The 18,509-nt window shown below is 37.6% G+C and overlaps 1 protein-coding gene across 1 annotated transcript; it reads right to left on the reverse strand.

Moving 5' to 3' along the window:
• Positions 1-1,879: 1,879 nt before the first annotated feature.
• On the reverse strand, positions 1,880-12,022 carry TLR3 (toll like receptor 3). Its single transcript, XM_064712229.1, has 5 exons — positions 11,816-12,022; positions 8,678-9,126; positions 7,275-7,466; positions 3,844-5,669; positions 1,880-3,033 (listed from the first exon to the last, which is right to left on the reverse strand). Exons 2-5 carry the CDS (start codon positions 9,119-9,121, stop codon positions 2,805-2,807), a joined length of 2,691 nt encoding a protein of 896 aa, XP_064568299.1. The 5' UTR covers positions 9,122-9,126; positions 11,816-12,022; the 3' UTR covers positions 1,880-2,804.
• Positions 12,023-18,509: the final 6,487 nt, after the last annotated feature.

Consider the following 18,509-nt stretch of genomic DNA (forward strand, 5'->3'; position numbering starts at 1 on the left):
CAAGTTTGGAACTACTTTTCATTTATTTGGTGTTTAACTCATCCGCAAATCAACATAATACAAAATCATGCTTCTCACTGTAATGAGACTGCCCAGCTCAGACACAGACTGTGAATACTGAAAGCACTTACAACTCTTAGCCATGTTAAGCCCATTTATTTAATCTCAATAAAATTGTCAAACAAAGAGGAGCAGACTAGAAGTAAATTTCAGAAAAACAGGGAATATTTATGGGAAAATTTTAGGTCTGGTATAACTGATGATTACCACTGGCCCTGTGATTATTATTTTTGTGCCTTTTTTTTTCTACATTATGAACTGGGGTTTTTTATTATTTTATACATTGTGAACCTTTATAATGTCTATTATTGTGGTAGATTATTTTAAACTGCATCTATGTACTAAAGTAACTGGTTAGAATGTATTCATCATATTTTTATAATTTAAAGGGATTTTTCATTCATCACCCAGTACTTCTTTGTATTCCTAGCTGTATTACAAAACTAAGCATTTATAAGATTTTTTAACTCTTCTGAAACCAATTTTGGAGACTTTTGTAGTAACTAGAAAAATCTTTAAGAATTTAGACATGCTATCATTTGTCAGGCTCTAAGAATCAGAAAAGACCATTAGATAATCTAGTCTGACCTCTTGTATCACATTTCACCGCTGCATTTCTCCATGTGTTCTCTTCATCTTTACATCATTTTTAATATCCGTGTGAATACTAATAATATCCATGTGAACTACTAGCATTTTCTAAACAATTTATGTTAATGTGGAAAGAGAAATTGTGCTGCTATGTGTCATTGCAGATTCAGGATAGGAACCCTGTCACATGTTAGTCTTTAAATAAGAGAAAGAACAGTTGATATCGTGCATACCCGGCACACCATAATTACCAACTTGCCTCCTCAACTTTCATGGCCTAAGCATGAAGAAAGAATTTGTCACTTCACCTGAAAAGGTGAGAAAGATGAGATGAAAGCATCACAATGGGGATAATCCTATTACTGTAATTAGGGAATCATCATCTATCACTTCAGCTGTAAACAAAGCCTGTTTTGTTTTCACTCAGGAGTTCCCAGGCAAGTGAAGACATCTGCACCCCCTTCACTATTCCAGTGCATGAAAAAAATTTTATTTCACTAATTATTTGTCTTGTTTAGGTTTTTATCATCGTGGGACAATAGGAAACCTATTTAAACCCAATTTTTCATCTACATATATAGCAAATAATGAGAAAGCTGTTTTAAATGTGAAGTATAGAACTGTTTTCTAAAGCAGTAAAACAGCATTCTTGTAGCAACAGTGGTATTGAAGTTGATGAGGGAAATGCTAGGGGAAAAAAGCAATTTAAAAATATTCCTGAGCTATTGAAGGATCACAGACCTACTAAAAGCTGACAAAGTTTTTAAAGGTCCTTGCAGTAGCAATTAAATATTAACAAAACTATACAAATGACTGACTTGTGCCTAATTTATAATAACTTGTGCTCAGATTCACCATCATTTTAGCCAGCGTTAAACATTATAAACACTCTTGAAAGCACATTTTGCTCAGCCTCGGCTCTCTCTCCAGATCAAGCTACTAGCCCATATGTTTGAAGCTTAATGTACTGGCAATTGCCATCTAGCCCACATTTCTGTAAAATATGCTCAGGAAAAACACTAGCTTAATATACAAGAAATAAACTACAGGATTCTATCTGATTTTTTTACAGTTTTGTTTTTAGCTATCAAAGGCAAAACTGTGTATAAAGGGATACAAAAAAATTGAAATTAATCTACTGCTGAATTTTTTTTTTTCCCACTCCACCTCTACCTGTGGTCACAATAATGTTTCTGATACTATTTAAAATTATTCCTTTGTTGTTGTTGCTTTACCATTAACAAATTTTTTGGGAATGAAATTGTAGTAGCACCACTTTCTCCACAAAGTTGTCTTCTGGCTATATTATAGAAACATCTGTGCCTTTATTATTTTAAATAGGTGCAGCAGTTGTGCCTTAGTCATGTTTCACATTGATTTCAAGTTCTGTGTACAGGCCTGCATACAGTTTTGTGTGCATTCTAAGAATCAAGGTGACATCTCTCAGTGTTAATGTCCTGCCAGCTCTCTGAATTTCACCAGAGAAGAGCAAAAATTTTTTTCCTGATACCAAATTTATTAAATCATTTGACTCATCAGCCTGAAAGTCACTTTTTGATAGCAACCAGAATTAGCCCCCCAGAAGGCATAATCACAAACACATTAAAACCCACTTTGAAGCTGCTCACTTTGAAACTCACTTTTGAACTGCAAATTCTTGTTTTGAATTACAGAAGTAATTTTCTGTGTTGCTTAATGTGTTTCACAAGGAAAGCTTTCCAGCTGGAGGCATTGAATCCCCCATGTTTCAAAAGCAAGAACTAGTGTCCACTCTACCTTCTATAAAGATTTTGCTGTTTTATCATTAATGCATTTTCTTTTGTATATCCCCTTAGAGAGTCTGTCATTTTCTATCCTACATCATTTCATAGAACATCAGTGATTCTTACTGCTTTTGAGAATTTCTACCACATTTTCAATACATTGATTGAAATGACTATCCACCATGATCTCTTTTAACATCACTTCAGTGCAGCTGAATTAAAATATTAGCAAAAATAGGATTATAAACAAATAAATTTAAATGATAGTGCCCCTTACATATATTTACAGGATGACAAACTTTTTCAGACCTTCATGAAGGCTTGCTAGTTTTCCAGTGGTAGAAAGTACACAATGAAATGGCCCCATAATTCAAATCTTTAGTTCAAAAATCAGTGCACTTTACTTCTACATTTAAGTGCCATCACTAATTGCTGATGAAATGCACTGACTCGTTCTTTCTGGGCTGGCCAGTTCAAGATGCAGCGAGATCTGAACATTCCTCTTCTCAGGTGAAGTGCATGATACAACTTGTAATCTTGGATATCATCAAGAAAGATCAGTATGATGGAGTCCCGACTTTGTTCAATGGCTTGCTGGAGAGCATGATATACCTTGAAACTGAAGCAAAAATAAGACAAAAATCAGTGTTTTCTTTTATGTGAAAGAGAAAGAAAAGATTAACAGGATCTTAGTATCTATTTTGTGATATACAATGGTTATTACTTTCCTTAAATTAGTTGCCTCTAACTAAAAAAAATAAAAGAACGCTCTAAAAATATAACCTAAGTGTACTGTCTTGATATTGCCTTATTTAGCAAAATCCCTTTCTTTATGAGTCTACTATATAAGAATAGTGAAAAGACTAACTTAAAGGGAAAAAAAAACCAACTTTCAGTCCTAGCGGTCTCACTCATTGTTGCTCTTCTTCAAACGTGTGATTTAAGGAAAGTAATTTGCAAGGGTATCAGCCTGACTTTTGGGAAAAACCCCAACCAAACAAAACAAATCAAAAGACCCCTCCCCCTCCCAAAAAGCCCCAAAAGCAAAAAGAAGCCCAACAAACCAACCAAACAAAAAACAACCAAAAAACCACTACAAAAACAAACCTAAAAACCCAAACAAATAAATCAAACAAAAAACCTCACAAAAAACACCCAAGAAAATGCCTAAAACATTGACTTAGATATTCAAATGTACACTACTGTATGTGTGAAACAATTAACTTTATTAACTTAGAAATTATTTTGACATGACAATATATTAGGTAAATATATTGAAGTAGATTTTGAGTTGGTTTTTTTCATTAAATGGTATTTTTTTATTAAATTACAACTAAATAATTATCTTGGTAAAATATCTCTTAAGAAATTTTTTAATATCGCTTAAGAAATTTTTCCTCTTACAGATAAAATTTCAAATCCTACTCACTTTTTACACCAGGGATCCTGTAAAAGGTGTTCAGTCACAACGAAAATAATCTTCCTGCTCATTTTTATGCTGTTAATTGTGGCTTCAAATACAGATACACCTGCTTCAAAATCCCGTTCTTCTAAACAAAACTTAATTTCAAAGTGGTTATTTTTTTCCAGAGACATGAAATTTTTAGACACCCAATTCTTGTCTTCTCTTGCATGAATAACATAGGCATCATAATCATACTGTTCCTGTTGTCTCTCAAATTCTTTAAAACCAAGCATTCGATTGACTAAAACATTCCAGTAGAAAGCTATTCTCCACCCTTCAAAATGGATGGTAAGGACAATAAAAATGAATAGTGTCACAATAGTGGTAGAGATCACAAAAAGAAGTTGAAATGGAGCACTGTCTTTGCAGGCTGAGCTATCAAAATACAAAACCAGACTACCATGATATTTAGGTGGGGTGTTGCAAATGTACTGGGACCTCAATCCAGGTATATCTGCTTGGGTCTCATTAAGCCAATCAGCAAACCAAGCAATGCTTTCGCAGGTACAATCAAAGGGATTGGAATCCATCTCTAGTCTTCTCAAGCTCCTGAAAGGTGGACCAAATACTTTTTCTTCAACTGAGGTTATCAGATTTTTCTGAAGGTTCAACGAATTCAGAGAGGCTTGGTCATCAAACAGAGTTGCCGGAAGCAAATTCAAATTATTTGAGCCTAAGTCCAAGTGTTTTAATTGAAACAGACCCTTGAAAACCTGAACTGGAATTTCATCAAGCCCATTTGATTTTAAATTAAGAATCTGCAGATTGGGAAGACCCTTTAAAAAAAGAACAGGGCCACCCGGATTTGCATGTTTCCAAAGCCGGGCTAAATTATTGTGCTGCAAATCCAGGATGTCAAGTTTGTCAAGTCCATCAAACAAGTCTTCTTGTATGTTTGCTATGTTGTTATTGCTGATGTCCAGGACAGTCAGATTTCGTAGAGGATGAAAAGGTGAAGGAGAAAAGGCCAGATTACTGCAGCCTACCTTCCTCAGCATCAGTTTTCTAAGGCCTGGGACAAAAATGAATGATTCACTTTGCAAAGTCAAGTTTTTATTATAGGAAAGATAAATATCTTGTATATTATTGAGACCTTTAAACTCATGACCTGTAAGCTGTTGACTAATTTCATTGAGACCAAGATCAAGAATTTTCAGGTGTCCCAGGGAAGAAAATGCCCCGCTTTCTATTGTAGAGATTCTGGTTTTTGTGAGGTTGAGAACCTGTAAGCTAGAATTAGTAAGTGATGAAAATGTTTTATTAGTTATTCTTTGTAAGTTTATGTTGCAGTTGCAGAGACTCAGATATTTCAGGTTATTCAGACCTGTGAACATGTTAGCAGTAATTCCTGGAAAATTGTTATTATCCATTATAAGGTACTCCAGGCGGTATAGCCAATGAAAAGAAAAATCTTCAATTTTCCCAGCAAGTGAGTTTATGAGATTCAAATATTTAAGGTTGGATAATCCATAAAATAAACGCGAAGTTACATGAATATTATTAATCTTCAGGTTTAAGTATTGTAAACTTGAAAGCCACTGAAATGAATCGTTTTCTATGACAGAGAGAGAATTTTGGGAAAGGTTTAAAATTGTAAGATTTGTTCCTTGTAGTCCCTGGAAAGTTGTCTTGCCAATGTAGGAAAGTTTCACATGGCTTAGTGAGAGGTTTCGAATTGCTGTGTTTGACAATTCTGTACAAAGTTTCTTTGTGCGATTTTCTCTAAGTTCAACATTGTTCAGTATGAGGCCCCACAAATTTCCAATTGTATGGAAGCATCCCGTATGAAACTGAAAGGATAAGAAAAAAAAACTTGAGCTAAACAAGAAAGATGTAAGGAAGTTGACCAATAAAACGAAAACTTGGAAAGGCTTTCAAATGCAATTTCTTAGAAGAATAGAACTCCTACACGCAGATTGCTTCACAGCCAAGTTCAGACAAACACTTTATGGAGTTTACACTTATTGTGACAATAGTTCTATCACTTATAATATGATTATCATAAATCTGAGTAGTATTATTTTAGAAGACAGAAAGTGGCTTAGTGGGATGCAAGTTTCAATCTAACCAAAACTTCTTCTCTAGAAGTATCTTAAAATTTTTTATATCTTTTTTCAAATTTCTTTTATTGATATCTGCTAGGTATACTAATCTACTAGTTATTAGGTCTGCAGACAGACAAGAAGAAACCCAGTTTCTATGTGCAAACTGAAGCTAATATAAAACCTAATACTTGCTTTCACAATATGGATCACAAACTTTTATCATAGTGCTGGCCCCTCATCTTGATTAACATATCAGCTGAGGGATTAAATACTCCACTTTTCAGAATGATTCAAATGCATAAGGCTGCTTTTTAGATAGCAGTACTGTAAAACCAGAGCAGCTGAAACTGGCACAAAGTAGCAGTGCCCAAGAAAGGAGTAGTGCCATTTACTTATCCACACCCTGTGCCCTAGTGCCAGAATAGCCCCACTTGCAGTCACACAGTGAACCAGGTAGGGAACCAGTGTGACTACAAGCTAACCAAGCCAAAACACCTGTAGAGTTTCCTCAGTGATCCAGCACAAAGCCTCATAAAAGCTGGTATCAGAAAGAGGGAGGGATGAAGAGGCCAAGCAAAAGAGGATGGTGGGATTCATTCTTAGCATGGATACAAACTTATACCACCTTAAAATATTCTTGTAGGTTCAGTGTACATATTTTTTAGAGATCAATCAACTGGGAAACAAAGCAGAAGAAACAAACAAAAACCAAACGAACCAAGGAAATTCAATGCATATTCAGTATTTGTATGCTGAGAGTCAACCAGTTTAGAATTGCCACACTTAACCATCACTCTTCAAAGAATCGAAACACTGAGAAGCAGGTCAGAGAGCACAGATGGAAGACAAAGCACCCATGTGGGTTTTTCTTTCAAGAATAGGTATATGTTTCTGGAATGATTATTTCTCTGATGTTCCCATAGCCACAAGTTGAACACTCTCTTTGATTAACTGAGAAGTGAAACCTAGATTGTATAACTAGACTTGCATATTACCACAATTTATATCCACTTAGAATGTGTGTCAGCCCTTCACCTTCAGCCTGTGTGAAAATAGTTTTGCAGAGAAAATACCTGGTAAGGATTCTAAGAGCGTCTCAATTTAGGTCTTGCTTGAGACCTCTGATCTACATGGAACCAGCCCATATGAAACCAGCCTGTGCCGATTTCAGTGGCAAAATAGTGATTCTGTAAATCACTGCTGGAGGTCAGCAGGAATGCTGTATAAAATGGGTTTTGGACCTCACTGGATCAAAATTGTAATGTAAATACCATACAACCATAAAGGGCAAATCAGAATAATTCCATTTTATACTTACACCTGTTAAATTTCTGTTGAAATACTTCCTACCTCTTTTAGTGGATTTGATGACAAATCAAGACTATTTAATGAGGTGTTGCTAAGAAAACTGAAGTCTTCTTTTTTCAACTCAGTGATTTGGTTGCTCCCCAACATGAGTTCATGAAGTTTCTCCAACTGTTGCTCCAATCCTAAATTGGCTGACTTCAAAGAATTATGAGATAGGTCCAAAATTTTCAAGTTCTGGAGAGAATATGCAAGAAAAAAAGTTATAAAATTATTTTTAATCTTTATTTTATGTAATACACAAAAAATTTAGAAATATTTTGTTAGAGTACAACTGATTAAAAATTAGTTGCAATACTACACTTAAAATAAATTTGCAATACAGAAATGGCAGCTTTCAAGCTCCTGCTGAAAGAAGTATTCTATATTTTTCACACCAGTAACTTTCATGGTATTAATGGTATTAACCTGCTAAAGTATCTACTGCAACCCAAAGTAGATTTAGTTAACGGTCCTTGATTCACTGAAGGCCCTCACTCATATAAAGTGATAAATGCAAAAGCCAACAGGTTGCTGTAGTTACAACTATTGCATGATTAGACATTGCATTCTGTGCTTTTTCAGCGTGGTCCAGCCCCGTAAATGGAATGAGGAAGGTGAAGTTCCCTGAACATGGAAGGTGGTTGCACTCACTGTATTTAGTTGTGCCAGTGGTCCTACAGTGCAAGCAAGTACACTTCATGCAACTGAACTGGAATACTGAGTTTAGCAGGAAAGTTCAGACCTACTCAAAACCACATGCTTACTCACTGGAACACACCTACACATTGTCCTTACTTTACTGTTCTTTATCCTTAGGCTCTTCATTTTGCATGAGGCCTGCCTGGTACAAAGACAGTGAAATAGTCCTTTCCTGCTTTCTGTGGTGGTCCCCCAATCTCTGCCACAGACAAGAATATTTAACCACATGTAAACTAGCAGAGAAAGCAAAGGTACAATAAAAACATTTTTACTCTTTCTCAGTTCTTGAAGTCCTGAGAGATACATTCAGCCTAAGCACTGGCCTTCCTGGTTTGAATATTTAAACCTCAACCTTGAGAATTGAGGCTACCAGCTACCCCGGCAGCTCAGATTCCACAGTATCCACTTCAATATTCTCATCATCTGGTGCTGCTATTGGCTCAGCACACATCCTGCATGGGAGAGGTGCTTCAAAGTGATGCAATACAGAAAGAGGAATGGAGAGCATTCACTCACAAAGATGACTGAGACTCCAACATGCTATAACAGAAGAAGCCACAAGGCCTCTTCTTCAGCAAAAATCAGTGAAAGATTATATGTTGGGTATTTTGAGATACCAACAAAGCAGTTCTGTATAACACCGGAAAATACAGTAAATTTCCCATTTATACTTTATTAACATGAAAAGGTGCATTTCTAACTCTTACCTTCAGGGTTTTGAAAGGATGATTTTTTATATTTAGTCTGTTGTATCCTAGATTGAGCTCAGTCAGGTTGGTGCAGGAAGCAAAGACTCTGTCAGGGAGCTTATACAATTCATTATGTTCTAACTTTAGAATTTGCAACAGGGGCACATTTTGGCACAATTCTGGTTGCAATTTAGAGATGCTGTTGTAGCCTGCATTCAAGTAAACCAGCTGGCTGTACTTGGTCAAATTTGCAGGACCTAGCTGTTTTAGCTGATTATGAGAAATGTCCAAACTCGTTATATTGTCTGGAAGATCAGAGGGAATTTGAGTCAGCTTTAGGTGACTGCAGTCAGCCATTTCATTTTGGATATGACATTGCTTTCCAGCTGATGCAAACGGCCAGAAGACAAACATCAGTCTGACACATAAGCTGCTCCACCAAAGAATAGCGTTTCGCATCATTCTATCTGCAAAGGCAAAAAGAACACTGCAAATTACAATCATTTTGACATGACTTGCGTCTTCAGCTGAAGGATAAGCAAGCAAAGCTTAAAAAAATACAAGATTGCATAGTGAGGAGCAGTCAGTGGTTTTAATCCATGAATTTCTTCTGCATTTACTGCTGCAGAAGAGTTATGTCTAATAATCACTCTAAATAAATACTTTTATTTTAAAGCAATAATATTGTCTCGCACAAAAATAGGTATGTTCAAAAAGCTACCAGCTTTATCTATTATCGATGAAAGTTTTCAATTGCTTTCTCTTTTCTGATTAATTTGGCATTGCTTTAACATTCATAAAATGCAATAAATATGACAAATTGTACATAAGCCTCCCAATGTTAGTAACTGATCTCTGAGCTTAATTACATCTAAAATATTTACAGTTACATGCAGTAAAAATACATAATATACCACTTCTTTCTTTTACTGTTCTTGCCAGTTTTTATTTTACAAGTCAATCACACAAAAGTCTATCTGTCTTTCCATCTTATAGAGAAAGAAGGAGTACCAGGCTGTAGAAACATATATGAGAAAGTAAGAACACACAAAATAAATCAGTACCAACTTAATCAGAGAAAGAAATAGATAACAGCCAAGGTGTAGAGGAGACACTGCCCCTAGATTCAATATATTTATCCAAATACTTTCAGGAAAACTTATACATTTAAGAATTTATATACTCCACCCCATATCTTTTGTTCATTTAGATTAGGATATCAACATTGAAACTCTAATTTTCAATGGCTATACCTGTTTTTTCATTACATTTCTAATGAATCTTAGGCTTTTTCATATTTTGTTCATTTTCCATTTAGTATCCATTAGATTTAAATTCACCTGGTCATCTTGTAATGAAACTTTACTGCCCAAAGAAAGAAAATTGATTCCATAAAAATTCTGATCAGAACAGAGCTGTGTGAGCTCACAAGGGTTTGACTAGTCTTCTGAGTCGTAGAGCTTGCCTAATTAAATGGAATTTCTTCTAATCAAAAGAAGAGTCCTCTGTATCTTCCATATTACAGAATTAACCTTTAGTAGAGGGAGAACATACTTTGTGAGCGCTTGCCAGAACGTTTTTTTCATGCTGTAGCACAGGACAATAAGCTTAGGCTCCTGTCTTCCATTTTTTCTTTTTTAAAAAATAGAAAGCTTATACTTTCAACCCTGATGTCTGACAGTGTGTCCACAGTCTTGATACACACTTATCTGTATGGCCTTCTGCCAACAAACTTGGAGCCTACCTGCCAACCTAAATTTACCAATCAGTTCAGTCTCAGCAGGACGGGCTCCCAGGCAGAGAAGGCTATTAGTGCCCCAGTACAGAACACGCTATAGATGGGAATAAACCTGCCTAGACTTAGCAGGAAGCTAGAAGAGCTTCTCAAAAGACTAACTCATGGGAAGTGTGAGCTTTCTTCCTTCTACAGCTCCCACTTTCCTTTGCTAGGGAGCTGTGTTTAATTAATATGATTGAGCTTTGAGCACATTAGAGTACCATGCTTTAGCAAACAATGAAACAAGAAATGAGAAGAGAAATTAAACCTGCACATTTGTATAGAAAAAGGGAAGAATTCTTCATAACTGATATTTTCTAAAGAGACAAATTTCCACTAGCATAACAAAACACTCCAAGGACTTGACCCTGCAACGTGCAGCCAAACAGGAGCTTAGCAGGTCAGACCCCAGCAGAGTTTGACTCCATAGCTGACCTGCCTTTACAGTGGCCAGAAAGGAATCTCATGGCTGCCTTTTTGGGAGCAACATGGCCATCTAAGGGGAAACAGTTGTATAATCCAGTGGGAGTGGGCATACAAGCAAGGGATAGAGGGACATAGAACATTGCAAAGGCACACACAAGGGACTACAAAAGATGGGTTAAAATAAACCTTAATGAAAACACAATTCCCTGCTGGGTACTGCATGTCAAGCTGACCCACATCCTGCAGCTCTTATAGCCTGGGTCTTCACTCATCTGCCACTGGTTAATGGGGAGGAGGAGGGGACAACAAACTCCTGGTGCTGCAGACAGCCTGGCCTGCTGCAGCTGCTGCCAAGCACAGCACCCATGTCCTGTGGTTGAGAAAATAAAGGACCACTTGTTCTACCTCTTTTCTCTGCACCCCAACTGCTGGAAACACTAAGGAAAACAAAAGGGAAGTTTATCTGTGACAGAAGTTTGCATCCTGGTCTGCATCATTCTCAGGGCTAGTTTTAGGGTGATCAGCCAGCTGCTGGGTGCAGCAGCAATTCTTGCCAGGCTCACCTTTAAGTTTAAAAGGCGGAAGAAATGTACTGCGCAGTCACAAACCAGGTTCTTTAGCTGACCTCCAGCGAGGCCCAATGGGCTGCCTTTTCCTGGATTTTTCATTGTAAGAAGTCTGAAACCAACTTTAGGTGTTTTAGCTTTGCCTGGCGGGTCCAGTGAAGAAAGCACACACCCATTATCAGAGACAGCGTTTCAGATGGGCAAAAGAAAGAAATACATTTTTAACATTATGAGCAAGAACTTTAAAAACTGGCACTGACTTGGCTAACTTGCAAGTGAAGAAAAATCCAGGATCAAGGAAATCACTCGAACTCCTCTGCAGCACTTTACCTTTGCACCTCAATATTCACATTTATTTTTATGAAGTGAAGAATTTTACCGACTTACCTCTGCGGGCTTTATCCCCTTGTGTCTGGAAGCATCCCACCTCTGCACTCGCTTCTCAGCACACGAAAACCGTGAGGAAGCTCTCTGCCCACAGCCGGAAGAAGTGAAAGCGAAAGCGCGGCCGGGCGCTCCGAGGGAAGCGGGGAGCGGCGGGGCGGCTCCGGCAGCCGGCGGGATCAGGATCCCGGGCAGCCGGCGGGATCAGCATCCCGGACAGCCGGCGGGATCGGCATCCCCGGGCAGCCGGCGGAATGAACATCCCGGGACAGCCGGCGGAATGAACATCCCGGGGCAGCCGGCGGGATCAGCATCCCCGGGCAGCGTCAGCCACGGGTGCCCCATTCACAGCGAACCTCCTGAGATGAAAGGTTTCAGAGGTGCTGAGGGTTGGGAATAGCTCCTAACCTCACAGTCCGGCTGCTGCTTGTGGATGCTGACCGCAAGTAAACGGATTGAAACACACAGATTTATCACAGATGAGCAGCAGCATCACGCCATCCTATTTAAAACTCAGATAGAATTTATTCCTGGCTATTTCCAGTGTCTGAAAATCCCCAAGGGCATATACCAAAAGCCAATATCCTGACTGATAGATTACTGACATAAGTTTTTTAAAGTAGAAAGAGCAACAATGTTTCCTACAGAGCCATGTATAGTATTCCCTTTAAAAGGGAATTTGGTTATGTGAGATAGTAATATATTTAATTTCTAAGAGAGAAATAAAATATTTCATATTTAATTTAAAAAAAAAACAAGTTGTTTTTTTTTTTTTAAGTCCAAGTTAAAGTTTCAGGTACAGCTTTCAGATGTTGTGTCGTCTTAATACTGTTTGTGAATCTATGTGCCCCCGATTTCCAAAGAACCTGACCATCAGTTTCCTGGAGGAGACTTTCTCAGTACCACCTTCTGAACATGACAGGATGCTATTGCTTCAACTACTTTGGCATTCATGAATATTCTGCAGAACTGATCCAGTATATGTAGGGCACATTAACTGCTGAGGTCACCTGGCATTTTTAAGTAATTATGTTGTCCCCTCTTAAGTGAAGATTGGGTAGCTGCAGACTAACTCAGAAAAGAATAAAGTTGGGCTTTGATTTGTCATTGGAGGTGTTTGAAATTATAACCTGCAGCAAGGTGTTAACTGCCTGCCCATCGGGAGCTCTGGGGAGGGAGGGAGCTTGTGCTGGTTTCTACCCTAAATATGGGACTACCAACATTTTTGCTGTGGAGGAGGCTGGCTGGGAGATGGGCTGGATAACAATGAGGTTGAGGCCCTTACATCCCACTTCTGTTCTCTGAATTCTTTCAGCAATTGCTGGATAGAAATTAATGCTTATTCTTGGAGTTGGGACACAAACTGAGACCAGAACCAAGATCCTTTGGAGTTGAAAGGCTCTAAAGCCTTTCATTCCCATTTTACAGTTAAACCTTGATCCTCCCTTTCTCCTTGGTGTGGGAAGAGTAAATTTCTGTTCCATGCTGTCCAGTGTGCTAGTGTCAGGATAAGGTCATTTGATCAGAAGGACAGCCAGCTGAAGTCACATTAAGTTAATCTCAAGAGAATTTTTGCTTTGTGTGTTGTTATTCTGCTGCTTTAGAACACAGAAGATCACATCGATGGTAAGAAACATAGTAATTAACAACTTTGTAGATCACTCTTCCAGCATAGCAATACTCTCAGGTATTTTATCTCTCCCTACACCATATTCATAACTACAGCTAAATGTGGTCTTTGATCTTACCTCACAATTTATTGCTTCTCAATCCTCTCTTCCCTATACACATCAGAGACTATTAGGAAGCTACAGTTGGCCCAGGCACAATGGAGGAAAACCATCTAATGCTGATGAAGGTGTTAATTTTTTCACTAAGGCTTTTTCAACACTCTAGCCTTTCAAAAATATCCAAGGCTCGGTGAGACAACAGCACATGGGTGGTCAAAATCTCCACTCTCTTGGAGCCTTTGCACTGGGGATAAGAACATTTATTTTAGTACAGAAAATTTCAAAGCAATGAAGCTCTTGTAAACATTTTGCAGTGTAATTTACAATCTAAGGCTTACAGAATCATTGCAGATTCAGGAAGTATGGTTGGTAGGCAGCAAAGTGGATACAACTGTACTTACTTCAGCAGTGTGCAGTCTCATCAGGTTCCCAAGTTGCCATAACCACTGTGTAGCCTACTTTACCCTATGCTTATGTTTTCAAGTGCTGGAAAGAACATGACAGTGCATAATGGAGGGCAGAGTTAAGCAATCCACATGTCCAGGGAATAATTTAGAAAAAAAGCAGCAAAAAAATTAGGCAAGGCTCTCACACTGGGGTCAGGGTAAGCTTGAGTGAGGTGGTTCTGAATGGTGAAAAAACACAGTCAGGCAAAATACTGGAGATGCAGCCATTTCACTTACATGTTAATTAGCAGTGTAGCCAGCTGCTGCACAGACCCAGCTTAAGCTGATCTGGTCTATAAACGCAGAAGGATGGGGATGTATGTGCAGTATCTCACAGAACACTGCCAGAGCCACCAAAAACTGAGCCTAGGATAAAGGAAGTCTACTCATCTTACCTCATCCTCAGATACAAAAATGTGTATCAACTTAGCACATGGGTTAACATGGTTCCCAGTTAATACAGTGGGACTTCAGTGTTTTTGTAAACTGCAAGTCACACTGCAAGTATCAGGGAGAAGACCTAAACTGAGAGTACACATGCAGACATTTCAATGACTATCAGCCACTCAAAAGGTGAAAGGACCTTTTGTTGTGCTTGGGTTCAGATATCCTATGCAGCAATGGGCAGGTTCATGGAAACAGAATTTAAAGATATCTGGAAGTGAGCACAGCTTCCAGGAGGTAAACAGCAGGAAAGAGCAGACCTGAACATTAAAGATCTGAGTCAAGTCTTGACGGGGGACTTCCTGCAACATCAAGGCAGCTAGAAGGGAGGATAGTGTGGCACAGAGTTAGCTTGGATGTGCCTCCTGAGACAAGAATAGATGCTTCTTCTCTTGTGATTACATTAATTTAGCTAAGTTTTACTGTGCTCTTGAAATACCTAGCATGCGACTTTTAGATGCAATAGTTCTTCTAAGACTGCTCAGTCAATACTGCTAATTTACAAGTTGTAAAAATTAAATTACATTGCCTTTTTTTGGACACAAAAGAGGAAAAGAGTACGTGGAGATTCACAGGCAGAATATGTTCACTAGCACCCTCCCAAACCTCAAGACAGAAGAATTTACTTCCATTCATTTCTTTAATTCCTCTTGTGGAATAAAAAATGTGCTTGTGAATGAAATCTGGGAACATGACCTGGGCAGGTAGCTGAAAACTCCAGCCATTGTTTGGGATTTAAGATATCTAGCAGCCAACCAAGAGCAGTGGCTTTGACTAAAGTCTTTTTCACCTGGAAGTAACATTCAAAATGCCAGTGAATATGCAGAGATAAAGTACAGCTTTGACTCATTAGCTTTGACACTTTTCTGATGTGTTGCACTTACTGTAAAGATCAACTGCTACTGCAGAATAGGTCGCATTGCCTGACAGAACAGGTATCTGAAATATTCTGGCTTGTAGGAGCATTCACAAAAATTCATTTCACTATGGTTAGGTTGCTTTACTTAGCCTAGCCAGGAGCCAAATTAGAGAACTGAGAATTCAGCTCTGGGATGGATTCCTGTTCAAGCACTACTTCTCCTCTCTTTACTGGGACAGTTTCAAAGGCTTTGGAACCCTTTTCACTGCATCTTCCACTGCTCCAGCAAAGATGCATCAATACTAGCACATATATTATGTCAATGCCTTTACTTTTCATCCAGGGAATTCCAACCCCAGAAAGAGGACCCTGGAGCCGGGACAAAGAAGTCACTAACTTTTAAGTTAACCTTTTAGACGGGGTTAGAGAAGGTCAAAGTGTTTCACTTCATTATGCCACTATTTTTTAAAAGATGTCCCTCAATGCTTCATGTTTGCAGCACTGGATTAATGTATATATAACTAGTGCTCTTAAATATTTTAGCCTTTTTTCATAAGGAAGTAGTAAAGAAGCTAGAATTTAGGACTTAGATATTCTTGTGTTGTGGAAATATTTTTGTACCTCCAAGAATTCTCCCCAAAAGGTGACAGCTTTCCTAAAATCTTATTCTTATCCAGATTTCTCAATTAAGCATGCATAATTAATATTTTTTATTTGCAATAGTTTCTATTTAACAGTATCTCCCCACAGTATTTAATTGTCTGGTTTCAGAATCCCTTCCTTTTTTGTTGTTCCCCCTTTTTCTGGCACATTGCCATGCATTTTTTGCAGTATATTTCCAACAGAAAATCTATATCCCAATTCAGGTCATGTACTGTGGCTCCTATGCCAAGTGGCTTCACTGTGAACACAGTAAAATTTAATAATAAAGTAGAAATTCCATCATTTGATTTACAGTCATGCTTGCAAAACAAAGAGCAAACATTAGGACAAGCCTACCACTTTTTGAAATATTTTCCCACTATGTTTTTAAGACAATGTAATCTCTGTACTCTGAAGGTAACCTGTATCTAAAAGAGCCACAGTTGCATTTCAGCTTTCCATTTACTGAAATCTCCATCCAATATCTTTTTTCATTGATTTTTTTTCCTGAGGAATCACTGTGGCTTCAAAGATCTAAATACTCAGATTCCCTTTGAGCTCACAAAAAATAAGATGCACAAAAGGAAAAAACTGTGAAAGCAGCCAGATAGTCCACACTTTGTAATTCCTCATATCCAAGGATGGAATTTGGCTGTGCTGACAGCTGACTTCAAATCCAAAATTGCTTTTTTCAATGGCCCGAGCACGTCTTGCCCACACTTATTTTCTAATGTCTCTCATGAAAATATGGAAACAGTAGCAATGAGTTACTCTTTAGGTTGTTTTTCCTTCATGAAAATAAGTATATTTTAAACCTTGTCAAATTTCAGTGCAATGAAAGGAGACATTCTCAGCTGCCAGGTGTTGAAAAGTTTCTGAAATGTATCAGCCATAGACACGAGTTGCCACATCTAACTTCCCTTACAAGGTAGTAATCAGGTCATGAGCATGCTTTTAAATGCAGTGAATATTGATGGTGGACCTTGTAGAAATATCATTGTTTACATGGACTCCACAGAGATGATCCTACTTCTGTCTATTCTACCTAACTGTGTGGGATTTTGGAAATGCTTTGTTTTATTGTGAAAATTCAAGGATATTCGCACATTTCTCCCAACAAAACTTTGTTTAATTTGCCTTTTTTTAACTACTGAAATCAACATAATACAATTTTTGTTACAGGTTTGAGGTTGCTGAACACGATAGCCAAAGAAATTGTAACAGTCCTTATAAAACCAGATTCTGGTATCTGGGGAAGAACTACTTGGACAAAGTTTTTGAAGAAGAAATATCAAATAATTTCAACTTCCTCATTCATGTTATATTTTATTTTAGCAGTGGTAAACGTGAACTGTGTCATTTTAAATGTAACAAATGTAACACAAAAATTATGAATTCAGTAAAAGTATAGGATGAAGTAACATGATTCAATGTTCTTAGAACAAAACTTTGATTCTACAGGTGTTTAAAATTTCTATTTTTAATTCTGAATCCAAGTGAATACAAAAGCTATTTTAATCTAATCAACAGCTTTTTTAGGTCCTTTGTCTACAGGTCCATTGCAACCCTCTCTTTGCAAGACAAACAGAGAGAGTTAGAAAATCATTCACAGAGAAGAAAAAAAAAGAGAGGTCAACCATAACTACTGGCAAAAATATCAGGCTTTAACTATAATATTGCCAGATTGAGATATGAGGTCCTGTGTGTTAGATTATTACCAAACTCACCTGCAGACCTTAAACATCTGTTGTTTTTCTAAGATTAAGAATGTGAAAACTCTTATCTATAAATAAAGCATGGAACAATATCTCTCAATTCCTTCTCCTAGCCAGAACAAGGGCACCAAAAATAGAGAAGTGGGTCTTATTGTAACTGGCTAAATAAAGTACTAGGTTTAACAGTTGATACACATTTACAATTTCATTTAATTATTGTTCCAAGCTGTATGCAAGTAGTGGAAGTATTGCTATTATGGACAAAAGTTTATCTATTAAAATTTGTGAAATTCAAGGAAATATTTTAAAAACAAATTGTAAGTCACTGGGCCTGATTCAGTGTGTTGAAGCTAGAGACTACAGTCATTTGCTGTATTGCACAAAATGCATTCCTTGAGGTCAGTTTCTTCTTGCCTACAGCTTGTTGCTTTGAGCAGACAAAATAAATTTTGAAACATTTGTTTGTAAATACAAATAGGCATTTGCATATAAATATGTTCCCCTGCATGGTAATAGCTCTGCTGCTCTCCATTAACCATCCTGGTAAGTGGATTTAATTACCTAATATGCCAGCAACTTGGCTGTAATTTTGACCCTGTGGGGAATTTAATGGAATAACAGGATAACGTTCAGACTAATTTGCATTAGGGAAAGTAAAACTGCAGAACAATGTTAAGGAAGTGTGAGTCACCATTCTGTTTAGCACAACTAAAGCAGCATGCCTGTAACATTGGAAACTGGTTATCTGTAGGGTTTCTATTTTCTAAAGTATCAGGGGGTGTGTGAGGATAATATAAATAGGCAGTAAAGACATGAAGAAATCCTGCAGTGTGTTGTGCATTTATGCAAACAACAGAAAGT

This window comes from Zonotrichia leucophrys, chromosome 4, assembly GCF_028769735.1.
Source record: "Zonotrichia leucophrys gambelii isolate GWCS_2022_RI chromosome 4, RI_Zleu_2.0, whole genome shotgun sequence".
Taxonomy (NCBI): Eukaryota; Metazoa; Chordata; class Aves; order Passeriformes; family Passerellidae; genus Zonotrichia; species Zonotrichia leucophrys.

Bases quoted from the DNA above. Each gene is read 5' to 3' on its own strand.
- TLR3 (XM_064712229.1), bottom strand. From the start codon at position 9,121: ATGATGCGAAACGCTATTCTTTGGTGGAGCAGCTTATGTGTCAGACTG. The intron at 7,467-8,677 runs GTAAGAGTTAGA...TATTCTCTCCAG, and splicing joins ATCCTTTCAAAACCCTGAAG to AACTTGAAAATTTTGGACCT. The intron at 5,670-7,274 runs GTAGGAAGTATT...TTATCCTTTCAG, and splicing joins CATCAAATCCACTAAAAGAG to TTTCATACGGGATGCTTCCA.